General features: G+C 41.7%; 1 protein-coding gene across 1 annotated transcript in view; it reads left to right on the top strand.

Moving 5' to 3' along the window:
- The window catches only part of DOC2B (double C2 domain beta), a 1203985-nt gene that overhangs the window by 975039 nt on the left and 202877 nt on the right, over positions 1 to 26069 (top strand). Inside the window, exon 5 of the mRNA XM_073574406.1 lies at positions 4625 to 4751. Within this exon, the coding sequence (XP_073430507.1) occupies positions 4625 to 4751 (127 nt within the window). The remainder of the gene's footprint in view (positions 1 to 4624; positions 4752 to 26069) is intronic.

Genomic DNA, 26069 nt, shown 5'->3' with positions numbered 1-26069 from the left:
GACCGAAACGTTTTCTGGTACTACAATAAACTGCCTCACCAAGCATTAAGTTGAGTGCCACATTTTCATTTTATCATATATGACTTTTATTTCCCATTGAGTTGCATTGGGGTCGGGTTTCGGACGAAACTCCAACTTTTTTTGCCCTAGTCGGACCAGTTTCATCTGAAACAAATTTTGTTTCATGAAACCCGATCCGACCAAAGTCGCTCAACTCTATTGTTGGGATCGCTGGTGTGTCGCTATGTGTGACGGGGGCTTTAGGCTCTCCATACATGTGTTGTGACAGTGAAACAGCCACTACACATGCAGCTGCGGCGCCAAGCAGCTGATCATCGGGAGCGCTCCAGGTAACCGGGTTCCTGATGCAGCTATTCGGTAAGTGCTATAGATATTCGGTTAAGCTCTTATCCGAAGCTATTCGCTCATCCCTAATGCTAAGCATTTTAAAAAAATGACATGTCCAACCTTTCTAGCTATCTCTTGCTAGGAAGACGCTCAATACTTTACAATAGAAGTCAATGGAAAGCGTGAATAGACACCCAAAAGACATCCCCCAATGAGCTTTCGGTGCATTTTTGATGTGTATTTTTTCTGCATCAAAAACGCAGCGTTTTACAGTTCCAGCAAAGTAGATGAAATTTATAAAATTCTCATCCACACTGTGCTTTTATTTTATTGACTTGCAGTACATGTTCCAAAGCTGCATGTCAGTTTCTCTTGTGGGTTCACTGAGTTTTGTGTGCCCAATTTTCCAATAGTCTTGCATTAGGTGTGTGAATTCCGCAGGTAAAATGCAGAAGTGTTTTAAGTGCGTTTCCAAGGTGGAAACGCATTAAAAATGCATGTAATCTGCACCCTAGTATGTCAATATTTTGTCAAAGCCAAATAACAGAATGTATCTAAAACAAAGCAACTTTATTTATAACATGACACACCAAAAAAGATTTTAAAAAATACAGCATTAAAAAGGTGATAAAAATGCACACAAAAATGCTATTAAAAAACGCAAGTAACTGAAGTTAAATAATAGGTGCAGAAATAGTGCAGAAATTCTGTAACATCAAAAACTCAACAAAAGCTTATTGTGGAAACGTTAACCTTTTAGAGCATTTTTTAAACTTTTTTCAGTGATTATTTTATTTCTAAAAGTACTAGAGTTTTGATTGTCCTTCAATTATTTTTTTTTTTTTTTAAAGTACAGAAAATTCCAGTGAAAAAATGCTCAAAAATAGTCTGAAAAAAATACAAAAAAAAATTGAGAAAACACTCAGGAAGCAAAAACAAAAGATTTAACAAAAGATGCATCGGGTTTACAAAATGCCAAAGAGAAGAAGCGATTCCTAAAGTGCTTTCTGATTGAAAAACTGACTTTTCCACAAAAAAAGACAGTGTGAACATACCCCTTATAGGTTGTATCTAATGTAATGTTCATGTGAACCTACCCTAAAACATACAAACAGTATCACGTTTTCAAAATCAAACAGATTTCTGTTAAAAATAAATTAAAAATACCCAAGTACTTACAGATCAAGATTAATGTTCTTCCTGATATAATAATGATAAATGAGCCCTACAAAGACATTCACCCAAGCAAAATTATACCATGGAGTAGTCATGAAAATGAATGCCAGCTGCCATGAATGACTATAATTATTGCCTTATAAATGCTCAATTTAGTATTATTATAGAAAGCAGCGTTCACACAAGGTGTATTTTTGTGTATTGTTAATTATTTTACATCCGAGTGGCAATAAATGAAGATTATTCTATGCATGAGTATACACCAGTCCTAAATTAGAAATATAAAAGTTAATTCCACAGATGAACCCAGCAAAATATCTATTTTATGTAAATCAAATACATCAAAAGGGAAATTAAATTATTGGATTTCAACAACTCCAACCATTCTATATGAAAATGAAGCAATCAAAATGTACAAATGAATGTGATATCCTCAAATTTCTCAAAAAAAGCAGAAATTAAATATAATCAACTGGGTAAACACAATGTATAACCTTATGGATGGGGACATCCAACACCATACAGCTTCACACTGGTCACATGTGCTTTAATTAAAGGGTTAAGGTTTAATTAGGCAAAAACCTACCTGTTTCGGCTTCTTGTCAAAGATATTTAGAAAAAGCAGCATGGAAGCGCTGTAGCGGGCATTGTCCGTACTGTGAGGGTGCAGGATCTCTTTTACTTGTACTGTTTGGGAATTTATTAGTAGTTTGCTGTCTTTGTGGCTAGAACTTTACTTGTGGCTCTGGCTGCTGCTGTTATGAGATTAAAGTGGCCTGCACTTAGAGGGTAGATTGACATAAGTGTATAAAAAAATCATCAGAGTTTATCCAGAAAAGACAGACTATTTTTTTTCTTGCTTGTCATATGTATGTAGTCAGTACACAGTCAGTTTTTCTTCATGGCAGCAGCTATTAATCACTTACAAGACCAATTACAGTTTCCTATGTTACAGAATTGCATTGTAACCGTAAAAATTAGATGCTTCACCTATGGCGTCCATTTTTTTTCTATGTTTCGGACCAATAGACTAGAATGGGCGAGTCTCTTCTGATTTAAGGAAGAAACTAGTGCATGCTGCATTTTTTCTTTTTGGTCCATGAAAAAAATTGTACTTCCCCATTCAATAGCATCGGTCTGAGAGCAGACTGTTTTTTTTCTTTTCATTTTTACGAACAGCAATCCGACCAAAAACATGGTTGTGTTAACGAGTCTTTAAGGATATCTTTGACACGTTCCCTTCCTAAACACCACCAAGTATGACGTAGCCACATGGTTCAACACATGTATTTAATATATTCCATGTGTGTAATAGGATTAATATTGCCTATCATCAAACTGTCATATACATAAAGAGGAAAAGATGATCAAAAGGCCAAGATTATAATAATATCAAAATTTTATTTAATTATAACAGAGATAAAAAGTCATACCACCAACATTAGGAGAGACAGAATAAAGAACACCTCTCAGTGCGGTTCCACATGCACACACAAAGGAACACACCAATCTAGGCAACAAATCGATGAATATCACATGAGTACTTTAGCCCATCTGTATAACTATAAGGTATTACAAAACAGTATATAAACAGGCTTACACAATTTTACACATATGTCCTCATTTATATTAGCATGGAACAATGCCTAGTGCTCCCATAATAAATCCCATATGCAAACACATTAACATATATATGGGGAGAGGACCTAAACCTCTGCACTACTGACCTCCCATAACCTTATCAATACCCACAGTGTAAAGGGACAATGCCCGAATTAGATATACAATAAGGCCGGGATCACACACAGCGAGATACGGCCGAGTCTTGCAGGTTAAAACCAAGCTCTGGCGCTGGCACTCTGGAGTGGAGCGTGCAGCCGCACAGCAATACATGGAGCTGCACGCTGTGCTCCGGAGTGCCGGTGCCAGAGCTTGGTTTTAACCTGCGAGACTCGGCCGTATCTCGCTGTAGTGTGACTCCGGCCTTACCCGTGGAATCAGCAGGCAGCGGCCGCATCAGTGTCCAGATGAAGTGCGTCTGGAAAAAACAGTCCTCGTGTTATCCGTGTACGTGTGTGTCATTCGTGTGCCATCCATATGTACGTGTGCATCATTCATGTGCTGTCACACATATCAGAATAGAATGCAGAATGGAAATTACAGATGTTTAGATGTTAAAGATGTGCAAAGATAACCAGGAAAGGTAATGCAGACAACGGTGAGCTGATATTTTCAGGCTGGGAAGTTCCTGGTTATTGGTCCCTTCTCAGGCTACAAATACCAGCTTCAATTCTGGCGCTTTGCCTTCACTCTTCCCAATAACCCTGGTGCGATGGCAATCCGGGTAATGTGGCTTGGGGTTCATGTCAGCTGTGAATTGTCCAAAAACACAGCTGACATCAAGCTCCGGTGTCAATAGTGGAGAGGTGACTATAAAACACACCCAGTAATTAAAATAATACACACACCCTAAAAATACTTTATTTGAATAAACACTCTCCGACGCCTGCCGTTTCACCAATTTATAAAAAAAAAAAATATCCCATGCAGGTCCCACATAGTCCATGGAATCCGATGTAGTCTACAAATGGATAGCTGAAAACATAAAAAGAAAGAAATGGAAACAAGACACTGTCACTTATTCACCAATTTATTAGAAAAAAGTTCCCATACAGGTCAGACGTAGTGCAGCGCTTTCCACGATGTTCCTTGAATCATGCTCACGCTGCACCCAGTGACACCCGTCAACTGTGAAAAGTGGTAATGTCAGTAACATTACTGCTAATCACAGTCACACTGTCACACTTTTGTCATTTGTGTGCTTGTGTACGGTATGTATTGTCATCCATGGTGCCGAAAAAAAACGGACATGTCTATGTGTGGGTCACACAGATACTCTCTGACTTGCCCGTGTCTCAGTATCCACAAATTCTTTCTCGATCAAATTCTGTGCACATTCCTGATATGATATATGAAGGTTATTTATCAAATATCTCCTATACTATTATAGTACTAGTAACTGTTTTATCTCATTTATGTTGCAATATATTTAAGGTAAATGGCAAAAACGTTCTAACATTTTGTTTTTGTTTCTCTCTAGAATTTCAGTCTGTGATGAGGATAAGTTCCGTCACAATGAATTTATCGGTGAAACAAGAATTCCTCTAAAGAAACTAAAGCCCAACCAAACCAAAAATTTTAGCATCTGTCTAGAGAAGCAGCTACCTGTAAGTAAACCTTCTTTTAGAAAATTTAAATTCATTTATTTTTAAAACACTAGATGTTGCAGTTCACATATGTGTAAGTGTAATGTGTCTTTAAGATGTAGCAGAGTAAGCAGCTACCTCTTTATGTTTGCACAATGTTAACATTTCCCTTTGCAGATAATGTACATGAGAATTCAGTACATAGAAATAGTTTATATATGCATAGCGTGATGTACTTATTATGTTCTGTTATATGGAGGTTGTAAAGAGTTATCAAAGCAGCCCTGCTTTCCATATATGGCCATAAGGTCACATGGATAGACCACATAATCGGGGTCCTTGGTTTGGTAGAGAAGGACACATTTTGTGCCCAAGTGTAGTCGCCTAGGTAAGCAGAAGGAGCAGGTATGGAAGCCGCCAAAGCTCCTGTGTAAAATAAACCACAGCCTCAGCTTCAGTTAACTGTGTGATAAGGACTGTGCATCTAAGCAGAAGTTGGAGTTCAGGAATCACTACAGTTATCAACAGCCCCTCTGGCCTCCCTGTTTTCTGAACTATTTGGAGTGCACCACATTACATCACACTACCATAAAGTAGAGGTTAATTAAGTGCACCCGGCATCACAAACTATTTTAGTTTTTGTCCCTGCCATAGCAAAGTGGTAACACCCGCACACCACATGGTGTGTGACCTACAGCATAGTAGAGCATGTATTACACAAGAAATTATCAAGGTATTCCAAAAACCTATACAGAATATAAAATGTATTGATTTTTTAATTGTCTAGTTTGACTGTACTGATTACAATGAAATACATTTAAACACAGTTTTAGTAATATTACGTGACAACTGTGTATAAGTACACAGCTGAAGATTGTAACACAATGAAATACTGATTCTGATTAAATAGATTGCTTTATAATATATGCTGTGTGATATTATGAGTGAACTTATCTGAATTACATTTTATCATGATTTTATTATTTGGCTGCTTTAAGAATAATTTTATCTTAAATTAATACAATCATGACTGTAATATTGTATGAACATTAATGTACTTGATTTTGATAGAAAAGACTCTTATAAATCAATCATGCCAGACTAGGCTTTGCTAACAGCATTTCCGCTCTTTATATTCTTCTAATAATTTATTTGATTCAGATATATCACACACTGAAGATAAATATCAGAGTAACACACCTTTTTGACATAGGAAAAAGCATAATGGAAAGAGAATGACATATCATTATGCAGTATGAGCAACTAGTGATATGCCACACTACATTTTAGCTTCATGCTTTAGGATAATTATATAGCAGATCAGATGCGATGGGCAATGTAAAGGAATAGATTGCTATACAGTCTATGCTAAAAGCTATCATAATGTACATGGTACAAAGATTCAGCCAACATCTTAGCAGGAAAAAAGGCTTTCTCTGGTAACCCCATAAACAATGTATGAAGGGTTGGTCGATCATGCACACCTCTATTGTAGAGTTGAGCGACTTTGGTTGGATCGGGTTTCGTGAAACCCGAATGAAACAAAATTTGATTTGGATGAAACTGGTCCGACTAGTGCAAAAAAAGTCGGCGTTTCGTATGAAACACGACCCCAGTGCAAGTCAATGGGGAATAAAAGTCGGTATTGAGCGGATGAATGTCATCCGCTCAATGCCGACTTTTATTTCCCATTGACTTGCATTGGGGTCGGGTTTCGGATGAAACTCCGACTTTTTTTGCCCTAGTCAGACCAGTTTCATCCGACTCAAATTTTGTTTCATTCGGTTTTCACGAAACCCGATCTGACCAAAGTCGCTCAACTCTACTCCATTGCATTCAAGACAAAGCTTTATAGATCCCAGTCTCCATGTTTCCAAGTCCCATTCTCAGAATTGTTGGGGGTTCCATCAGTCAGACATTCAGCAATCTGTAACTGAGCACCTATCCTATGTAGGGGATAGCTTACAAACTTACTATTTTGGAAAGAACCTTTTTCTGTAACGTTCCAAGATTGAAAAAGGTAGTCATCATCACTTCATTACCAGTATGCTCCTAAAGTATTAGGCCGCAGTCCAGACTTGTAAATTTATAAACATGTCTGCTTTCACCTGTGACCAGACTAAATGACAAATTGAAGTCTTTACATATGTATGATGGGTATATGGGCATGGGACTAGGGGATAGAGGATGTGTGATGGGTATATGGGCACAGGACTATGGGATGGAGGAAATGTATGATGGGTATATGGGCATGGGAAGATGAGATGAAGGATGTGTGATGGGTATATGGGCACTCGACTATGGGATGGAGGATATGTATGATGGGTATATGGGCATGGGACTATGGGATGGAGGATGTGTGATGGGTATATGGGCACTCGACTATGGGATGGAGGATATGTGATGGGTATATGGGCACTAGACTATGGGATGGAGGATATGTATGATGGGTATATGGGCACGGGCCTATGGGATCGTGGATATGTATGATGGGTATATGGGCACGGGACTATGGGATGGAGGATATGTATGATGGGTATATGGGCATGGGACTATGAAATGAAGGATGTGTGATGGGTATATGGGCACTCGACTATGGGATGACTAATATGTATGATGGGTATATGGGCACGGGACTATGGGATGGAGGATGTGTGATGGGTATATGGGCAGGGGACTATGAGATGAAGGATGTGTGATGGGTATATGGGCACTCGACTATGGGATGGAGGATATGTATGATGGGTATATGGGCACGGGCCTATGGGATTGTGGATATGTATGATGGGTATATGGGCACGGGACTATGGGATGGAGGATAATTATAATTTGCTATAACTAACCACAGTTAGTTACTATGCCCGGGCAGCGCCGGGCTCTTCAGCTAGTAGTTAATAAATTGCATTTCCCACATGTCTACTTTACATCAGCACAAATGTTGAAACAACATTTTTTTGTTAGGAAGTTATAAGGGTTAAAAATTGACCAGTGATTTCTCCTTTTCCAACAAAATTTACAAAACCATTTTTAAGGACCACTTCATATTTGAAGTGACTTTGACGTGTCTATAAGATAGAAAATACCAAACAGTGACACAATTCTAAAAACTGCACCTTTGAAGGTGCTCAGAACCACATTCAATAAGTTAATTAACCCTCTAGGCACTTCACAGGAAGTTTTGGAATGTGAAAAAAATTGAACATTTAACTTTTTTCACAAATAAATACTTTGGACAGTATTTTTTTTTATATTCACAAGGGTAACAAGAAAAAATGGGCAACAAAATTTGTTGTGCAATTTCTCCTGAGCATGTTAATACCCCATATGTGGAGGAAAACCACTGTTTGGGTGCGCGGCAGGGCACGAAAGGGAAGAAGCGCCATTTGACTTTTGAATGCAAAATTTGCTGGAACAATTAGTGGACACCATGTCGCATTTGAAGAGCCCCTGATGTGCCTAAACAGTGAAAATCCCCCACAATTGACACTATTATGGAAACTAGACCCTTCAGGGAACTGATCTAGAAGTGTGCTGAGCACATTGAACCGTCAGATACTTTCCAGAAGTTTATAACAGTGAGCTGTGAAAATTAAAAAAAATCATATTTTCCAAATAAAATTGTCATTTTAGCCCCAAATTTAGCATTTTCATAAGGATAGCAAGAGAAATTGCCACATACAATTTGTTTTGCGAATTCTCCTGAGTATGCCGATACCTCAAATGTGGGAGAAAACTTTTTGGGTGCACGTCAGGGCTTGGAAGGGAATGATCGCCACTAGACTTTTTGAATGTAAAATTTGCTGGAATGATTAGTGCACGCCATGTCCCTTTTGGAGACCGTTTGATGTTCCTAAACAATGGACACCCCCCACAAGTGACCCCTTTTTTGAAAACTAGACCCCTTAAGGAAAAAAATCACATTTTCCCCTCAAAATATTATTTTAGCTCCAATTTTTTTTTATTTTCACAAAGGAAATAGGAGAAATTGCACCATACAATTTGTTGTGCAATTTCTCCTATGTACGCCCATACCCCAAATGTGGGGGAATACTACTTTTGAGGCATAGTGTAAAGCTCAAAATGGAAGAGGTGCAATATTCTATTTCAGATTTTGCTAGAATAGTTTGAGGGTGCCATGTCACATTGGCAAAGTCCCTGAGGTGCCAGAACAACAGAAACCCCCCATATGTCACGGGATCTCGGATCCAAAGGCAGAGAGGCTGTCTTCCCTCTGCCTGCTCCTGAAATGCTGCAATCGAGTTCGATCGCAACATTTAGGGGGTTAAAGTGCCAGGAGCAGTGCGGGACCGCTCCTGGCACTGAGTGCTGGGTGTCAGCTGACAACCAGCCTCTGTGCGCACAATATTGCCAGGAGGTATCCATACATCCTAGGTCAATAAAACCCAGGTCACAGGGACTTATAGATATGTTCCAGGAGGGAAAGGGGTTAAAGAAGCATTCCCATCAAAAATTTTATTCTCTTAATATATTGCAATCATCATATTATATAGCACTATATTCTTACAATTGCTCATTTTGCCTTTCAACACGGCTAATTTTTCTCATGTCTCCGCTTTATATGCAAACAGGAAGTTTCTGGTACTTGAATTTATCATTCCACTCTTTAACTCTTGACCCAGCTGCTGCCTCCTCTGCCATGCCAGAGCCCTTTGCAGTGACTTATGAGTCTTGTAGAGGAAATTGACCTCCTGTTTCTACATAGAGCTTAGAAGGATTCAGCTAGTCAGTTTTTGATCATGTGATGTCATAGAACCAATGGAAAAGATAAGAATTAGCTATTGTGCAATTTTCTATGAAGCCATCATCCTCATCAGTGCATAATTAGAGAACCAGAGCCATCAATGGTACATAAATATCATCAGTGAATAAATATATCACCAGCACCACCATCAGGAAATGTATGTCACCAGAACCACCATCAGTACATGAATACATTGCCAGAATCACCAATAGTACATGAATATGTCACCAGAACCTTCATTAGTACATGGATGCATTACTAGATCCACCATCAGTACATGAAAATACATCAACAGACCTAGCATCTGTACTTGACTACATCACCAGAACCACCATCAGTAAATTAATACATTACCAGAACCTCCATCAGTACATGTATATGTCACCAGAACCACCATAAGTTTGTGAATACATGACAAGAAACAAGAGTGCTTGAATACAAGAACCAAGCTTATTACAACAATCTAGTGTAATATCAAGTCAGTCCCATAAACAATTGTATTGCATGAACCTACAACCCTACAACTCCCAGTATATCCTTAACAATGGTAATGAGATACTGGGAGTTGTTATTAATAGCTATCATCAGACTATGGACCATGCAGGAATCACAGTACTGATGAGAATTAGTCAGTACCACAAATAAACATTTACACCAAGGAACCTTGTAGATTACATCTTCTCTGGAGTAGTCTCTTTCTTTTTATCTCCATATTGTCTAGATGTCATGATGCCTTTTCACATCCACAGCCCTTCTCTGCAGACCTCCCTCTTCTTCAGTCTTTTGCAGCACATCCCGACACAGTGCCCATAAAAATATCTGTCTATATTATGACCCTAAATAAATTTCCCATTGTAAATGACCTCCACACTATCTACCATTATCACCTATTACCGCCACACCATATGACCTTATGAACCATGGCTGTCCCATCTCTAATTTTCCATGACACTTTCTATATCTCCACACTGTCCCTCCACCATGCTAACCCCTCTTTATATTGTGCCTCCATTTCACACTGTCTCCTCTCCATATCTATTCTGCACCCCTTTTCACACTATGCTCTCATACTGCCCACCACACTGCCCTCTTCAAACTGTAACCACTCTATACACTGTTTCCCTATACAGTATGATAGTCACCACAGCTGTCCATATGGTATTATATCCACAACAATTCCCCAATATATACAGTAGTATAGTATAAGCAATTTGGTGATTGATAATGTTTTTTCCAGTATGATGAAGCATTATGTCACAAGGCAAAAGTAATAACTAATTGGCTTGGTGAACTGAATATTGAAATATTGGTCCATAGCAAAGAAATTCCCCAGATTTCAATTAAATTGCGAACCTGTGGTTAATCCTCAAAAAGCGAATGGACAAACATAAACACAGAAATTGGATTAAACTCCAAGCACTGATTAGACAAGTGTGGGTTGTCATCAGACAGGATTTGGCCAAGAAGCTGATATCCAGCATGCCATGGCGAGTTGCAGAAGGTTTAAAAAAATAAGTACCGTATATACTTGTATATAAGCCGAGATTTTCAGCCCATTTTTTTGGGCTGAAAGTCCCCCTCTTGGCTTGTACACGAGTCAAATACCTGGGGGTTGGCGGGGGAGGGGGGAGCAGGGGTGTCAGAGATCATACTGACCCCCTGATGCACTTCTGCAGACCACCGTTTCTCCCACAGTCTCCCTTCCTTCCTTCAGCGATCACGTGGTACTGCTCATTAAACTCATGAATGTGGGCATATTCATGAGTTTAATGAGCGGTACTGTCATGATCCAGGGTGGATCTGACAGATTAAATGCACAAATAACCTTTTTTTTCCTGTCAGCTGTTTTGCTCAGGGTTGGTTTTATCCCTGGTGGCCAGTATGGTCATTGCACTTGTGCTTAGAGATAGTTTTGCCACGGTGGCCAGTATGGTCATTGCACTGGTGTTTTTAGAGATAGTTTGCCCCCCCGGTGGTGGTTAGAGTAATTGCACGGGAATTACTAACAGGTGTGTTTGCTCTATAAAGGTGTGCCAGTAGTGCTCACTCACGTTGGTGATATTATTATTGTTGGGCTGCTTTCCAACCATCCTGGGTGAAGGAAGGAGCTGGATGGGGAGCTGGAGGAGAGTCCAAGGCGGCTCATTCAGAGTCCTGGAGTGGCAGCCATGGTGTCAGCGAGGAGTTCGTGTAAAGCATGGTGGAGTGGCAGCTATGGTGTCAGCGAAGAATTCCTGCAAAGCTTGGTAGAGTGGCAGCTATGGTGTAGAGCTGCACTCAGTTTGCTGGACTCGGTTGCTGGACAGCTGCACTCAGGTACTGGACTCTGTTGCTCCAAGACGGCACTCAGTGCTGGACGCTGTTGCTGTAAAGCTGAACCCAGGTGTTGGACACGGTGGAGGAAGATGAACTCAGGTGTTGGTCTCTGTTGCCAGGAGCAAGTGCATCAGAGCAAAGCTAAGTGTTTCCCTGTTTGTCACTTTTCCTCATGTTGGTGTTAGTGCAGCGGTGGGGCCAGTGCCTGCGCCACCCAGCTCCCTAGCAAGGGATAGGTGTAGGGTGTGCCAGGGCTACAGGTTCCTGAGCGGCACCCAGTGCGGAACCGGCATAGGGAACATTAGGAGCGTTAGGGACACTGACTCAGGGGAGTGCAGGTGGTCTCCACGTTCCCCGTTCCCTATTGCAGGGCCCTCCATTGTAAATGTTTCCCTATCCCCTTTGTCTTGTTGTATTAGTTACCGGCCTGCAGGCCGTGCCACACTGGACAATTACACGTGCCGTGTCCTGTTGTATTAGTTACCGGCATGCTGGCCGTGTCACACAGGACGGGGCACGTGACAGGTACCACGTGACTGCTGAAGAAAGGGAGACCGGGAGAAGCGGGGGGCTGCAAAGACCGTGCCAGGAGGGGGTAAGTTTATCCAATATTCACCTGTCCCTGGTCCATCGCTGCTTGCTACTGTCTGCTGCGTCATCTGTCAGTGACATTTAGGCAGCATGATGGCATGATGACATGGTTAGTGCATGCTGCACCCTCTGCTGCCTGAACAGTCACTGACAGGATGCGGCAGACAGCAGCGATGGAATGGGGACAGGTGAATATCTCATGTGCTGGGTCCTGAGCCAGCAGCGACACTGGCACCTGTCCCCCATAGCGCGCCGGTGTCTCCACCTGCTCAGGACCCGACACCTGCCCCCCAGGGAGGAGAGGTGAGTATGTCATTTTTTATTTTTTTTGCAGCAGCGGCAGCATATGGGGGACAATCTTTGAGCATCTTGTGGGGGCATAATCTATGGAGCATCTTATGGGGTCATAATCTATGAAGCATTTTATGAGGGCATAATCTATGGAGCATTTTATGGGGGCATAATCTATGGAGCATCTTATGGGGGCATAATCTATGGGGCATTTTATGGGGCATAATCTATGGAGCATCTTATGGGGCATAATCTATGGAGCATCTTATGGGGCATTTTATGGGGGCATAATCTATGAAGCATCTTATGTGGCCAAAACCTTTATAGAGCAGCATATGGGGCATATTATTCTATGGAGCACCTTATGGGGCCATTATTAACCTTTGTGCAGCATTATATGGGGCATATTTTGTATGGAGCATCTTATGGGGTCATTATGAACTGTATGGAGCATTATATAGGGCTCCTGATTCAATATGGATATTCAAAAACATTTAACCTACTGATGTCTCAATTTATTTTACTTTTATTGGTATCTATTTTTATTTTTGAAATTTACCAGTAGCTGCTGCATTTTCCACCCTAGTCTTATATGCGAGTCAATAAGTTTTCCCAGTTTTTTATGGCAAAATTAGGGGGGTCGGCTTATACTCAGGTCGGCTTATACATGAGTATATACGGATAATTATTATATGTAAATAAAGACAACATTGTAAATATTGAGACGTTACAAAAACTTGATGCATTTGTGAATAAAAGTGTAAAAACTTATGAAATTCTTATAACTGTACTTCACTTACCATAGGGACATTTGACTAAAGATCTAAAAACACTGAAGAACAAACTTTGGGAAAACCAAAATTTGTGTCAGTCTCAAATGACTGTAGGTCTATTGAAGTTCTTTTACATCTAGATACAAAATGGAGCTATAATATGTGCATGTGTATGGACAATTTCAATTAGTAGATAATTTTATATGTTACTTTTATTCACAATGTATACATAAGATGTGCAGATTGCCACTAGGAAATAATACCACTTTTATTTAAGTCTCTTCTTTGTGTTCAATTTCTCACCCCAACTCTTAACATGTAAAAAGCAAACATACTTTTATATTCATTTAATCTGTTGATATTTGAGAAAGCCATTTAAATGCCATAGCTGCAAGGCTGCACTTTAATTAAAGCAGAGTTCAGACGTGATAACAAGTGCAGTGGTTTAAACATTGAAGAATTTCCAGTGGCTTTAACAGGAAAGTGAGCGAGTGTCTCATAAAATAGAGAGAAGGAAACTAGTATTAACAACTGACACCTCATTGTTAAGCGTACATTTCTGCAGACATTGAATAGGACTGGAGTTTTGGGTGATTCAGAGAAAAATAATAGCATTTGTGTAGTCTCTGATTCATGCTGCCTGTGGTTTGACAGCATAGTCCGGGAACAGGTTCCCCTAAATTCATTTAACTATCATCATATCCTTTATTTATGTGCAATCTTTTTTTTACCTATCATATCATGTAATTGAAAACATCATGTTGAGTTGCATTTTGGTACAAAGCCTCCTAAGTCCATGGAAAGGGCAATTATTCAGCCATAGATCGCTAGAGGTTTCCTCCACAGGGTTTTTTTTCTCCTAAGTAGAGATGAGCGAACTTGTTTGAAAACCGTTTGCCAATCTCAAATTCAGCACAAACGTAGCACATTCGGATTCGTGTTCAGTTTCACGAGCATTTTTACTTAAAGTCGGCAAAATTCTGTCACAGTTCAGTAAATCATCGTGTTTCCACTAATGCTTTTCTTTTCACTTTGTCTAGGATAGTGGTGCTGTATGATGAGCGGTGGGGACGAGAGGATGTGTCTGATGAGGGAAGGGATTGTGAAGAGGTTAAAGGAGCGACGGACTGTTTTTTTTTTAACTTAATGTGTGTACATTCTGGCAGCCAATCAAGGCACAGAAACCATCCACAACACCATGACACAAGGTCTTCTGTGATTGGCTGTCAAAGTCACATGTTCCTGTCCATATAAAAAGCGGACATTTTGTTTTGCTGTCACCATTTTCTCAGTGTCATAGTGCAGAGAAGCCGCTCCTGCTAGTGCTGCTGCTGACAGTGAACTTGCCAGTTAGCTAAATAGGATCCTCTCCTGTGAGAAATCGATCTTCCAGCATCTTACTAGATTGACGTTTACTAGCTTACTAGATGAGAGTACTAGCTAAAACTGTGTTGTAGTCTCAGGAGCCCCCACTTGCTAATCGAAATCATTTGGGTAAAAATTGTGTTGCAGTGAGGAATTAGAAGGCCAGATTTCCTCTTAAAAGTCGTTAGGCCTAATATAAGGGTTCAGTCAGAAGCTCCTATTTGCTAATCCAAATCTCTTAAAACTGTGTTTCAGTGAGGAATCAGGAGGCCCAGTTTTCTCATCAAATTTGTTGGGCTTAATATTGAGGTTCAGCCAGGAGGCCCCATTTGCTAATCCAAATCGTTAGGGCTAACACAGTGTTGCAGTCAGGACTCCGGAGGTCACATTTAGTAATTAAAACCGTTTGGGCAAATATTGATGTGCAGGTAATAGGCCCCATTTTCTAGTACGAATTGTTTGGGTTAACACTGTGTTGTAGTCAGGACTCAGTAGGTCACATTTACTAATCAAAATTATTTGAGCTAATATTGGTGTGCATGCAAGAGTCCACATTTCCTAATCAAAATAATTTGGGCTAAAACTCTGGTGCAGGCACCTGGCCTCATTTCATAATATAAATGCTTTGTGCTAAAAATTAGAGATGGGCAACCCCGAGCAGTAAAGTCCGGCGACCGTACTGAACACCTACTGTTCGGGCACGGACACCAAACATGGACTTCATCAGGAAGTCAGTGTTACTGTTCAGATTCGGCCCCCCAAACACCGAGTGTTGATGCCCACAGTCGCCCAGAAAAGGTGCTTCAATTAGATGTGCCAATTCTGGAGCTTTGCCCAGCTCTTCCCACTTGCCCTGTAGCAGTGGCAAGTGGAGTTCATATGTATGAGGTTAATGTCACCTTTTTATTTCCCAGTGACATAAAGCCCACTGGTTAGTAATGGAGAGGCATCTACAGTGGGTACGGAAAGTATTCAGACCCCTTTAAATTTTTCACTCTTTGTTTTATTGCAGTCATTTGGGAAATTCAAAAAAGTTCCTTTTTTTCTCATTAATGTACACTTTGCACCCCATCTTGACTGAAAAAAACAGAAATGTAGAAATTTTTGCAAATTTATTAAAGAAAAACTGAAATATCACATGGTCATAAGTATTCAGACCCTTCGCTAAGTATTGAGTAGAAGCACCCTTTTGAGCTAATACAGCCATGAATCTTCTTTGGAATGATGCCACAAATTTTTCACACCTCGATTTGGGGATCCTCTGCCATACATCCTGAGGTAGAGACACTAGCACCAGATGTAGTATTATATATAATATATATATAAAAATTCTATTACCTTATATATAGTGATGACCAAGCAGATAAATTACTATATAAACTACCACCAGTGTCTAGTGAAAGTAGTGATTACCCACTGATATGAATTTAAAAACAACCAATCATAAGACGAATCAACCTGATGAAGGAAATATTCTGAAATGCGCATCGGGGTGCGCGTTAAAGGGACGTGGTGACCCTTAAAGGTACATGATCTAATTTTTGTATTCCTCTATAATGCACTTTATATAAAAGTCACTGTTTTTTTCACATGATATGTGAGCACATGGTTGTTACCCTGCACAATGCACACTGCACTTTATATGGCAGTGAATTAATGAAATTATTATTATTTCAATTGATTCATTTAATTATGCACATGCACTTTTTTTGCTTATTGAATTTTTTTTATGCAAAAGATTTTTTTTTTCTCATTTTTTAATATATGAGGAATGCATATTAACTTATGGTACATATAATTGGGCCCAAACGTGCACATTGTTTTTAATTGATTTTTATATGAAACCACCAATATAATAAAGGTTATTGATTATCTATATCCTGTCTGGTATTTTCTGGTTGATTGGTCTTATGGTTGGTTGTTTTTAAATGCCATACTTCCTTGCAGATCCTCTCCAGTTTTGTCAGGTTGGAGAGTGAATATTGGTGGACAGCCTTTTTCAGGTCTCTCCAGAGATGCTCAGTTGGGTTTAGGTCAGGCTGACATGAACATCGGAGGATTATTTTCCCGTTAGGGACAGGTGAGTATTATGGTTGTTTATCATTTTAATTCTTTTACAGGTGACATTGGCTTCAGTGGACTGGGCGTAAAGGTGGATGTAAATTTGCTTTTTTACTTTTAAATAAACAAAAAAAGTCAGTGTCTTTATTTCAAATAACTGACTTTATTCAGGGTGTTTTTTATTTACAATATGATTATGGGGTTAGTAATTTGGATGTCTTATAGATGCCTCTCCATTACTAACCCCTGGACTTGATGTCAGCTGACAAGTCCCCCAACTATTACCCCACTTGCCAACGCACCCGGACAAGTGGGAAGAGCAAGTGTTATGAGTTCATTTTCTCCTTCACCTCTGATGTCTGATTAACTCCCTCTGCTGGTGAAAGGAGGTAGTGAAATTGATCTGGATGGGAAGAACCTGTCATCTGAACAGGTTGAGTGTGATTGGACATCCGGAATATCTGAGTGGATATAAGGCAGCCGACGCCCTGCAGGGCTGCTGGTGATCCTTTCTGCTCTGAGCTCTGGCATCCAGTTTAGTTCCTGTCTACTAAAAGATAAGTTTTTGCTCTGCTATTTTTCCATGAGATTTTGTCTGTTTACTTAGTGTTTGTGTTCAGCCTGCCCTGGACGGGCTGAACTCCATTTTTGTCTCTGATCAGTTGATCTCTTGGCTCTGTCTTCAGAATATACCTGAGTGCTGATATAGTGATTTTGAAGTCTAGTGACTTCTGGGCCTTTTCTATCAGACATGTTGGACATTATTTTTGGCAGGGTTTTTGCGTGATTGCAGCCAGCATCTTTTCTGTCCTTTCTTATCTAGTTAGTTGGGCCCCATCATTTGCTCAGCCTGTCTTTCTGTCTGTGTTTGTGTTTTCATCTATTTTTCGCCGACAATACATGTTGGGGGCTGTCTATTGCTTTGGGGTCTGTGCTGGGGCAGTTTAGATTTCCCCTTTCTTTCTTTAGGCTTATTTAGCTCTCCGGCTGTGACGAGGGGTCTAGGGCACCGTAGGAACCCCCCACGGCTACTGTTAGTTGTGGTGAATAGGATCAGGGGTCTGCAATCCGCTAGCTACCAACCTCTCCGGTTTTCTGGACTTAGCTTGTGTTTTTGTTTTTTCCTCCTCCGGTGACTCATTCATAACAAGCAAGGCTGAGCACCAGAATTGGCAGCTCTTATGGATGCCCATTTTCTGTGGCAGCTGAGAGCTGATGTTTTTAGTCTGGGATGGGGGCAATATCCACGGCCCCTTCCTAGGCTATTAATTATTAGTCTGCCTAGCCTGCTGGTTATTATTTATAGGGGAACCCTACATCATTTTTGGGGTGAGTTCACCAATTTAATAAGCAGTAAAGACGTAGCATACAGCTGAGAGCTGATATTAATAGCCTGGGAAGTTACATGTGCATTACCCCCACTTCCAGGGTATAAACATCTACCCTCTGCAGTCCACTTTCCCTCTGCTGTCTAATAAAATTTCAGGGAATCCCACACACTGTACTAATTATATATGTCACTACATCTTTTTATCTATCTATTCTATGTATATATATATGTAGTGTATCTATTCTATTCTAACTTGTCACGCTGTGAATTTACTGTACTTGGCTGATGAAATGTTGGATTCTCAAAGAGATGACTGCAAAAAAAATCGGATGGCACTCACATGGTAAGGGTGTTGTGCGATTGTTTTAATCTGTCCGTTTTTCTCACAAATCAGTATGAGCCTTAAAACTGTTTCTAAATAACATGTAGGTCTCATAGTCGAATACTTTTCAATGTAAGAGACCACTTCTGATATACACCACCTTAGTACAGAGACATTTGGGAAGATTTCTTCGGTTTGTTGTTTCTGTGAAATATTTATTGAGATCAGTGGCAATTTTTCTCAACTACTATGGGCACCCTGCTGTTATTCCCTTGCTGTTTGTGTTTCTTGTAGCTCAGTTTATCTGTTTATCAGTGACCTGTAGCTGGCATCCTTCTTGTAAGAATGTGTTTTGCAGTGATAAAAGTAGTTGCATTCTCTCTTCCCTGTTTCAATACAGATCTTAGTAATACATGATGGGCTTCATATATTCCAGTTCATATACCCAGTACAGCTTAGCTTATGATAAGTTGATGCTTGTATTGTATTATTTCTTATGTAGGATGCTGATGTCCTACAATTTAGAGCTGAGAATCAAGGCCATATTACACATCACATTTGAAGTCACTTTGAGGGATCTATATGATAGAAAATACCCAAAAGTGAACCATTCTAAAAGCTGCACCCCTTAAGGTGCTCAAAACCACATTCAAGAAGTTTATTAACCCTTCAGGTGCTTCGCAGGAATTTTTTGAATGTTTAAAATAAAATGAACATTTAACTTTTTTTCACAAAAAAAATACTTCAGGTCCAATTTTTTTATTTTACCAAGGGGAACAGGAGAAATTGGACTGCAAAAGTTATTGTGCAATTTCTCCTGAGTACACTGATACCTGATATGTGGGGCGGAACCACTGTTTCGGTGCATGGCAAAGCTCAGAAGTGAAGGAGCGCCGTTTGACTTTTTCAATGCAAAATTGGCTGGAATTCAGATCGGGTGCCATGTCACGTTTGGAGAGCACCTGATGTGCCTAAACAGTGGAAACCCCCCACAAGTGACCCCATTTTGGAAACTAGACCCCCCCAAGGAACTTATCTAGATATGTGGTGAGAACTTTGAACCCACAAGGGCTTCACAGAAGTTTATAATGTACAGCCGTACAATTAAAAAATCATATTTTTCCACAAAAGTGATCCTTTCACCCCCAATTTTTATTTTCCCAAGAGTAACAGGACCCTAAAAGTTATTGTACAATTTGTTCTGAGTACGCTGATACCCCATATGTGGGTGTAAACGACTATTTGGGCGCATGGCAGAGCTCGGAAGGGAAGCAGCGCCATTTGACTTTTTTGGCTGGAGTTGAGATTGGACACCATGTCGCGTTTGGAAAGCCCCTGATGTGCCAAAACAGTAGAAACCCCCCACAAATGACACCATTTTGGAAACTAGACCCCCCAAGGAACTTATCTAGATGTGTTTTGAGAACTTTGAACCCCCAAGGGCTTCACAGAAGTTTATAACGTTCAGCCGTACAATTAAAAAATCATAATTTTTTTTAATTTTATTATTTTTCCCTAACTAAGGGGGTGATAAAGGGGGGTTTGATTTACTATATATGGCGGGTTTTTATGTTTGGCAGCTGTCATACACTAAAAGACACTTTTTATTGTAAAAATAGTTTTTGCATCACCACATTTTGAGAGCTATAATTTTTTCATATTTTGACCCACTGAGCCATGTGTGGTCTTATTTTTTGTGGGACGAGTTGACGCTTTTATTGGTACCATTTTCGAGCACGTGACATTTTTTGATTGCTTTTTATTCTGATTTTTGGGATGCAGAATGAACAAAAAACAGCATTTCAAGAATTTCTTTTGGTGGGTGCGTTTACACCGTTCCGTGTGCGGTAAAATTGATAAGGCGGTTTTATTCTTCGGGGCAGTACGATTATTGTGATACCTCATTTATGTTTTTTTATGTTTTGGCGCTTTCATGCAATAAACAAACAATTTTATATAAAAAATAATTATTTCTGCATCGCTATATTCTGCAAGCTATAACTTTTTTATTTTTTTACTGATGATGCTGTTTGGCAGCTCGTTTTTTGCGGGACAAGATGACGTTTTCAGCTGTTCCATGGTTATTTATATCCGTCTTTTTGATCGCGCGTTATTGCACTTTTTGTTCAGCAGTATGATATTAAAGCATTATTTTTTGCTTTGTTTTTTATTTTTATTTTTTAAGGGGTTCACTAAAGGGGTTAACTAATGGGATAGTTTTATAGGGCGGGTCGTTACGGACGCGGCAATACTAAATATGTGTACTTTTATTGTTTGGGGTTTTTCTCATTTCCAAAAAATTAATTTATTAGGGAATAATTTTTTTAAAATTTATTTAGCTATTTTTTATAAATTATTTTTACACTTTTTTAACTTTATTACAATGTCCCAGGGGGGACATAACTGTCATGTGACAGATCGCTAATCTGTCACATCACAGATCGCTGTGACAGATCAGCGATCTGTCACAGACAGTGCTACAGGCTTCCTCATGCTGGCGCTTTGCAGGCATGAGGTAGCCGCCTCCCTGCAGGCCCCCGAAGGTCCCTGCCGCCATTTTGGATCCGGTGACCTGCCGGGAAGGAGGCCCCCGCAGCAGTGCTGCACATTGCGCTGCTGCGGGGGTCTCAGGGAAGCACGAAGGGAGCCCCCTACCTGTTGATGCTTCCTTAAACCCCGGTACACTGCGATTGTCATGGTCCAGTCCGGAGTTTATCTTCTGCTGTCTTCACTCCGGACTGGTCATGCGGGGGTTAATCTCCTCAGCCTCGTTCTGGAGCTAGCTGGGCTATTTCAATCCCTCACAGCCTGCTGACCAGTGTTAGTGATAGCTCAAGCTTGCAGTTTAGAGCCGCTGACCCTTGTACCCTGGTGATCCTCCTGCCTTGGACTGATATTCACGTGTATGACCCGGACTGATTTCTGACCCCGTCTCTTGGTATTCCTTTCTGCTGTTACGTTCCCTCTCTGGCATCTGACTCCCTGGCTTGTACCCCGACCACGTATTTCGTCTCACGTTTTGGACCCTGTGCTCATTTTCTGGCTTTCTGACTCTCGGCTTTGGTATTTTGACTACGTGTATTGCTGCTCCTTCTGGTACGTCTGCTCCTGTTAGTTTCTGACTCGGTTCGTCTGACTATTCTCTCTCGTTACCTGTGGCACCTGTGCTGTTGCTCAGGGTTGCTGCTCTTAGTGTATAACCTCTCTTCCCTCACCAGCTCCCCCTGGTGGAGGTTTCACTACATTATCACTAACCTCACATTTAAACGGGATTTTGCTTCTTTTTTTTTTCTCTGGCCATGGATCTGCTGCATAACTTGGCAGATCAAGTGTCCAGTTTGACACAGATGGCGCAGGACTTTTCTGTGAATCATCAGTCCCTTGTCATGTCTCAGACCCACTTACAAAAAGAACTGACTGAGACTATTAAGACCATGCAGGGAAACACCTCTCATATTGTTTGTCCACCAGGTGACTCTGTAGATGTTATTTTGCACTCTCCTGAACCCTCAGTTAAACTTCCTGACACATTTTCTGGCGAAAAAGATACATTTCATATATTCAAGGAGAGTTGTAAATTATGGTTTTCTCTTAGACCCCGATCGTCTGGGGATGAGACTCAGCGGGTGGGGATTGTTATCTCCTTACTTAGGGAGGGTCCCCAATCCTGGGCTTTTTCATTGCCCCCTACTGCCCCTGAACGGATGTCAGTAGATAGGTTCTTTGAGGCCCTAGGACTTATCTATGACGAACCGGACCGTGTTAGGGTGGCAGAGGACACTATTTTGGGTCTGGGGCAAGGGAAGCACTCAGCCGAATGGTACAGCTCCGAATTCTGTCGATGGTCCACTGAGGTGTCCTGGGACGACTCTGCACTGAGATGTCTGTTCAGGAAGGGACTGTCGGATTGCTTGAAGGACGCTCTGGCTCCCCATCCACCTCCCAGTTCATTGGAGGAGGCTATGACTCAGGCTATCCGTATGGATCGGAGACTGCGGGAGAGAGGTGTTACTCAGCGAGGGGTTCCGTTTTTCCCTGCTAACCCTGATGTTTTGCTTCCATCTGAACCTATGGAGGTGGGAGCCACCAACCCCCAGGAGAAAGAGAGGAGACGGCGACGTGATGGAAAATTGTGTTTTTACTGCGGAGATCCCGGACATTGGAAAAAAGACTGCCCCTCCTGTCCTTCGGCTAACAAGCAGCTGAGTCTGGGTGATAATCGTGGAGGTCACCCAGACTCTCAGGTACCTTTTTCTTCCTTTTCAAGAGTACTGCTAAAGGTGGAACTTGGTGTTGAGAACGGCTTTTTCCATACTTCGGCTTTTGTAGACTGTGGGTCATCTCTGAACCTGATTGACTCTAAGCTGGTTGCTCGCTGTAGATTAGGGACAGTTAGGTTGGAGACTCCCTTAAAAATTGTGGCTATTGATTCTACACCTCTCACTAAGGATGGTCTCCATTTCAGTTCTAAAGAATTTACCCTCAGGGTGGGGGCCCTACACCAGGAGCGCATGTCATGCTTTGTTTTGGATAACCTCCCTGCTGGCCTGGTGTTAGGGTTTCCCTGGTTGCAACGGCATAACCCAGTTATTGACTGGGGGTCCCGGGATATTGTTAAATGGTGACCTGGGTGTTCTGAAAATTGTCTTGCTACTGTGTCTATGTCATCCGTCAACCTGGAGGGTATTCCGGAGTACCTAAAGGGTTTTAAGGATGTGTTCTCCGAAAAAGAGGCTGAGGTTCTACCACCACACCGCCCATTCGATTGTGCCGTGGATCTTGTTCCCGGTGCCAAATTGCCCAAAGCCCGGCTGTACAATCTCTCCGGCCCTGAGCGGGCTGCTATGAAGGAGTATATCTCTGAGAGCCTCCGTAAAGGGCATATACGGCCATCTGTCTCTCCCGTGGCAGCGGGGTTCTTTTTTGTAAAAAAGCAGGATGGTGGTTTACGCCCATGCCTCGATTTTCGAGAACTGAATAAAATAACCATAAGAAACGCTTATCCTCTCCCACTGATACCTGATTTGTATAATCAATTGTCGGGGGCCAGGTGGTTCTCTAAGTTGGACCTCAGGGGAGCATACAATCTCATCCATATGCGGGAGGGGGATGAATGGAAAACTGCGTTTCTCACCTCTGAGGGTCTGTTTGAAAATTTGGTTATGCCCTTCGGTTTGACTACCGCACCAGCGGTATTCCAGAATTTCATTAACCATGTTTTTTCTGATTTTATTGGACGTTTTGTAGCTGTTTATCTTGACGATATACTTATATATTCTTCTGATAGACAAAGTCATATGGGTCATCTTCATGCGGTTCTCCAGAGGCTCAGGGAGAACTCACTCTTTGCCAAATTGGAGAAGTGTTCATTTTTTACTCAAGAAGTGTCCTTTCTAGGGGTCATCCTGTCCGCTGAGGGGTTTCGTATGGACCCTAGGAAGGTACAGGCCATTGTGGATTGGGTGCAACCCAGAGATCTCAAGGGTCTTCAGCGATTTCTGGGTTTCGCAAATTATTACAGAAAATTCATCAAGGGGTTCTCTCAAGTGGTCAAACCCCTCACTGATCTCACCCAAAAGGGAGCGGATCTTAAAAACTGGTCAGCTCCAGCTGTGGCGGCGTTTTCTTTGTTAAAAGAACGTTTCATGACTGCTCCGGTACTGGTGCAACCTGACTTGTCTAAACCATTCATCGTAGAAGTGGATGCCTCTGAGGTGGGAGTGGGGGCTGTGTTGTCCCAGGGGCCCACCACATTAACTAACTTAAGACCCTGTGCCTTCTTTTCTAAAAAATTTTCCTCTGCTGAAAGGAATTATGATGTGGGTAACCGAGAGTTGTTGGCCATTAAATTGGCTTTTGAAGAATGGAGGCATTTTTTGGAGGGGGCTGTCCATCGTATCACTGTCATTACAGATCACAAGAATCTGTCTTACATCGAATCCGCCAAACGTCTGACTCCGAGACAGGCAAGGTGGTCACTTTTTTTTTCCCGATTTCAGTTTTCCATCACTTTCACACCAGGTTCCAAGAATGTGAAGGCGGATGCCTTGTCTCGCAGCCTAGATCCGGTATCGCCTCCGGAGCCTCCTTCCTCCATTCTTCAGCGCGGGGTGGTGGTGGCCTTGGTGTCCCAGAGATTGGAGCAGGAGATTCGTGAGGCCCAATCTCTAGCTCCCACATCCATACCTGAAAATAAGCTCTTTGTGCCTGTCCAGTATCGGTTAAGGGTGCTTCGGGAGTTCCACGACTCGGCTCTGAGTGGGCATCCAGGAATCTCGGCCACTCGTAAAGTCATCACTAGGCTGTTCTGGTGGCCCTCGTTGACTTCTGACGTCACTGGTTTTGTGTCCTCCTGTGAAACTTATGCCCGCGCTAAAGCCTCCCACAATCGGCCGGCCGGGGAATTGGTGCCACTGCCAATTCCGGATAGACCGTGGACTCACCTGTCCATGGATTTTATCACCGATCTCCCACCCTCTAATGGCAAAACCGTGATCTGGGTAGTTGTGGATAGGTTCAGTAAACAAGCACATTTTGTACCCTTAACGGGCCTTCCTAATGCCGAGACTCTATCTAAGCTATTCATTGAGCATGTGATTCGGTTGCATGGTGTGCCTGTCAGTGTGGTGTCTGATAGAGGGGTGCAATTCGTGTCAAAATTCTGGAGAGCTTTTTGTAAAAGGCTGGGCATCAGTCTGACCTTTTCATCGGCCTAACATCCCGAGACCAATGGTCAGACTGAAAGGACCAATCAGCCTTTAGACCAGATCCTGCGGTGTCTTGTCACATCCAGACAGGATGATTGGTGCTCTATGATACCTATGGCGGAATTCGCCTTCAATAATCGTGTCAATCAGTCTACTGGTACTTCTCCTTTCTTCTGCAACTATGGGTTTCACCCTCATTTTGGTGAATTCTCCAGACTAGATTCGGAGTGTCCAGGGGCTGATTCAGCCTTTTTGAGGTTGGAGGAGGTTTGGAGGGAAGTTCAGAGAAACATTGGGGAGGCTCAGGGCAAATATAAGTTTTTTGCAGATAAACGACGCTCGGTGGGGCCGACTTATCAGGTGGGGGATAAGGTATGGTTATCCACCAAAAACATAAGGCTGAGAATTCCCTCTGCTAAGTTGGGTCCCAAGTTTATTGGTCCGTATGAGATTTTAGAGGTGATTAATCCTGTGGTCTTTCGCCTGCGGTTGCCTCCGTCATTACGGATTCCTAATGTGTTCCATAAAGCGCTTCTGAAGCCATCGGTGCCTTCCTCTGATGAGTCTCCCTCGCACCCGCCGCCTGTTATGGTAGATGGGCAGACCGAGTACGAGGTGGAACAGGTGGTGGATTCTCGTATGCTCCGTCGTTCACTTCAGTACTTGGTCCATTGGAAAGGATACGGTCCTGAGGATCGGTAATGGGTGCCGGCGCGTTCGGTCCATGCGGATCGGTTGGTCCGGGCCTTTCACGCTCGTCATCCAGGGAAGCCTGGGGGTCCAGTGGCCCCCCCATTGAGAGGGGGATACTGTCATGGTCC

This window comes from Dendrobates tinctorius, unplaced genomic scaffold (assembly GCF_039654945.1).
Source record: "Dendrobates tinctorius isolate UK_male_01 unplaced genomic scaffold, ASM3965494v1 ptg000007l, whole genome shotgun sequence".
In the NCBI taxonomy this organism is placed as follows: Eukaryota; Metazoa; Chordata; class Amphibia; order Anura; family Dendrobatidae; genus Dendrobates; species Dendrobates tinctorius.
This window is presented reverse-complemented; position numbering and strand designations above follow the sequence as displayed.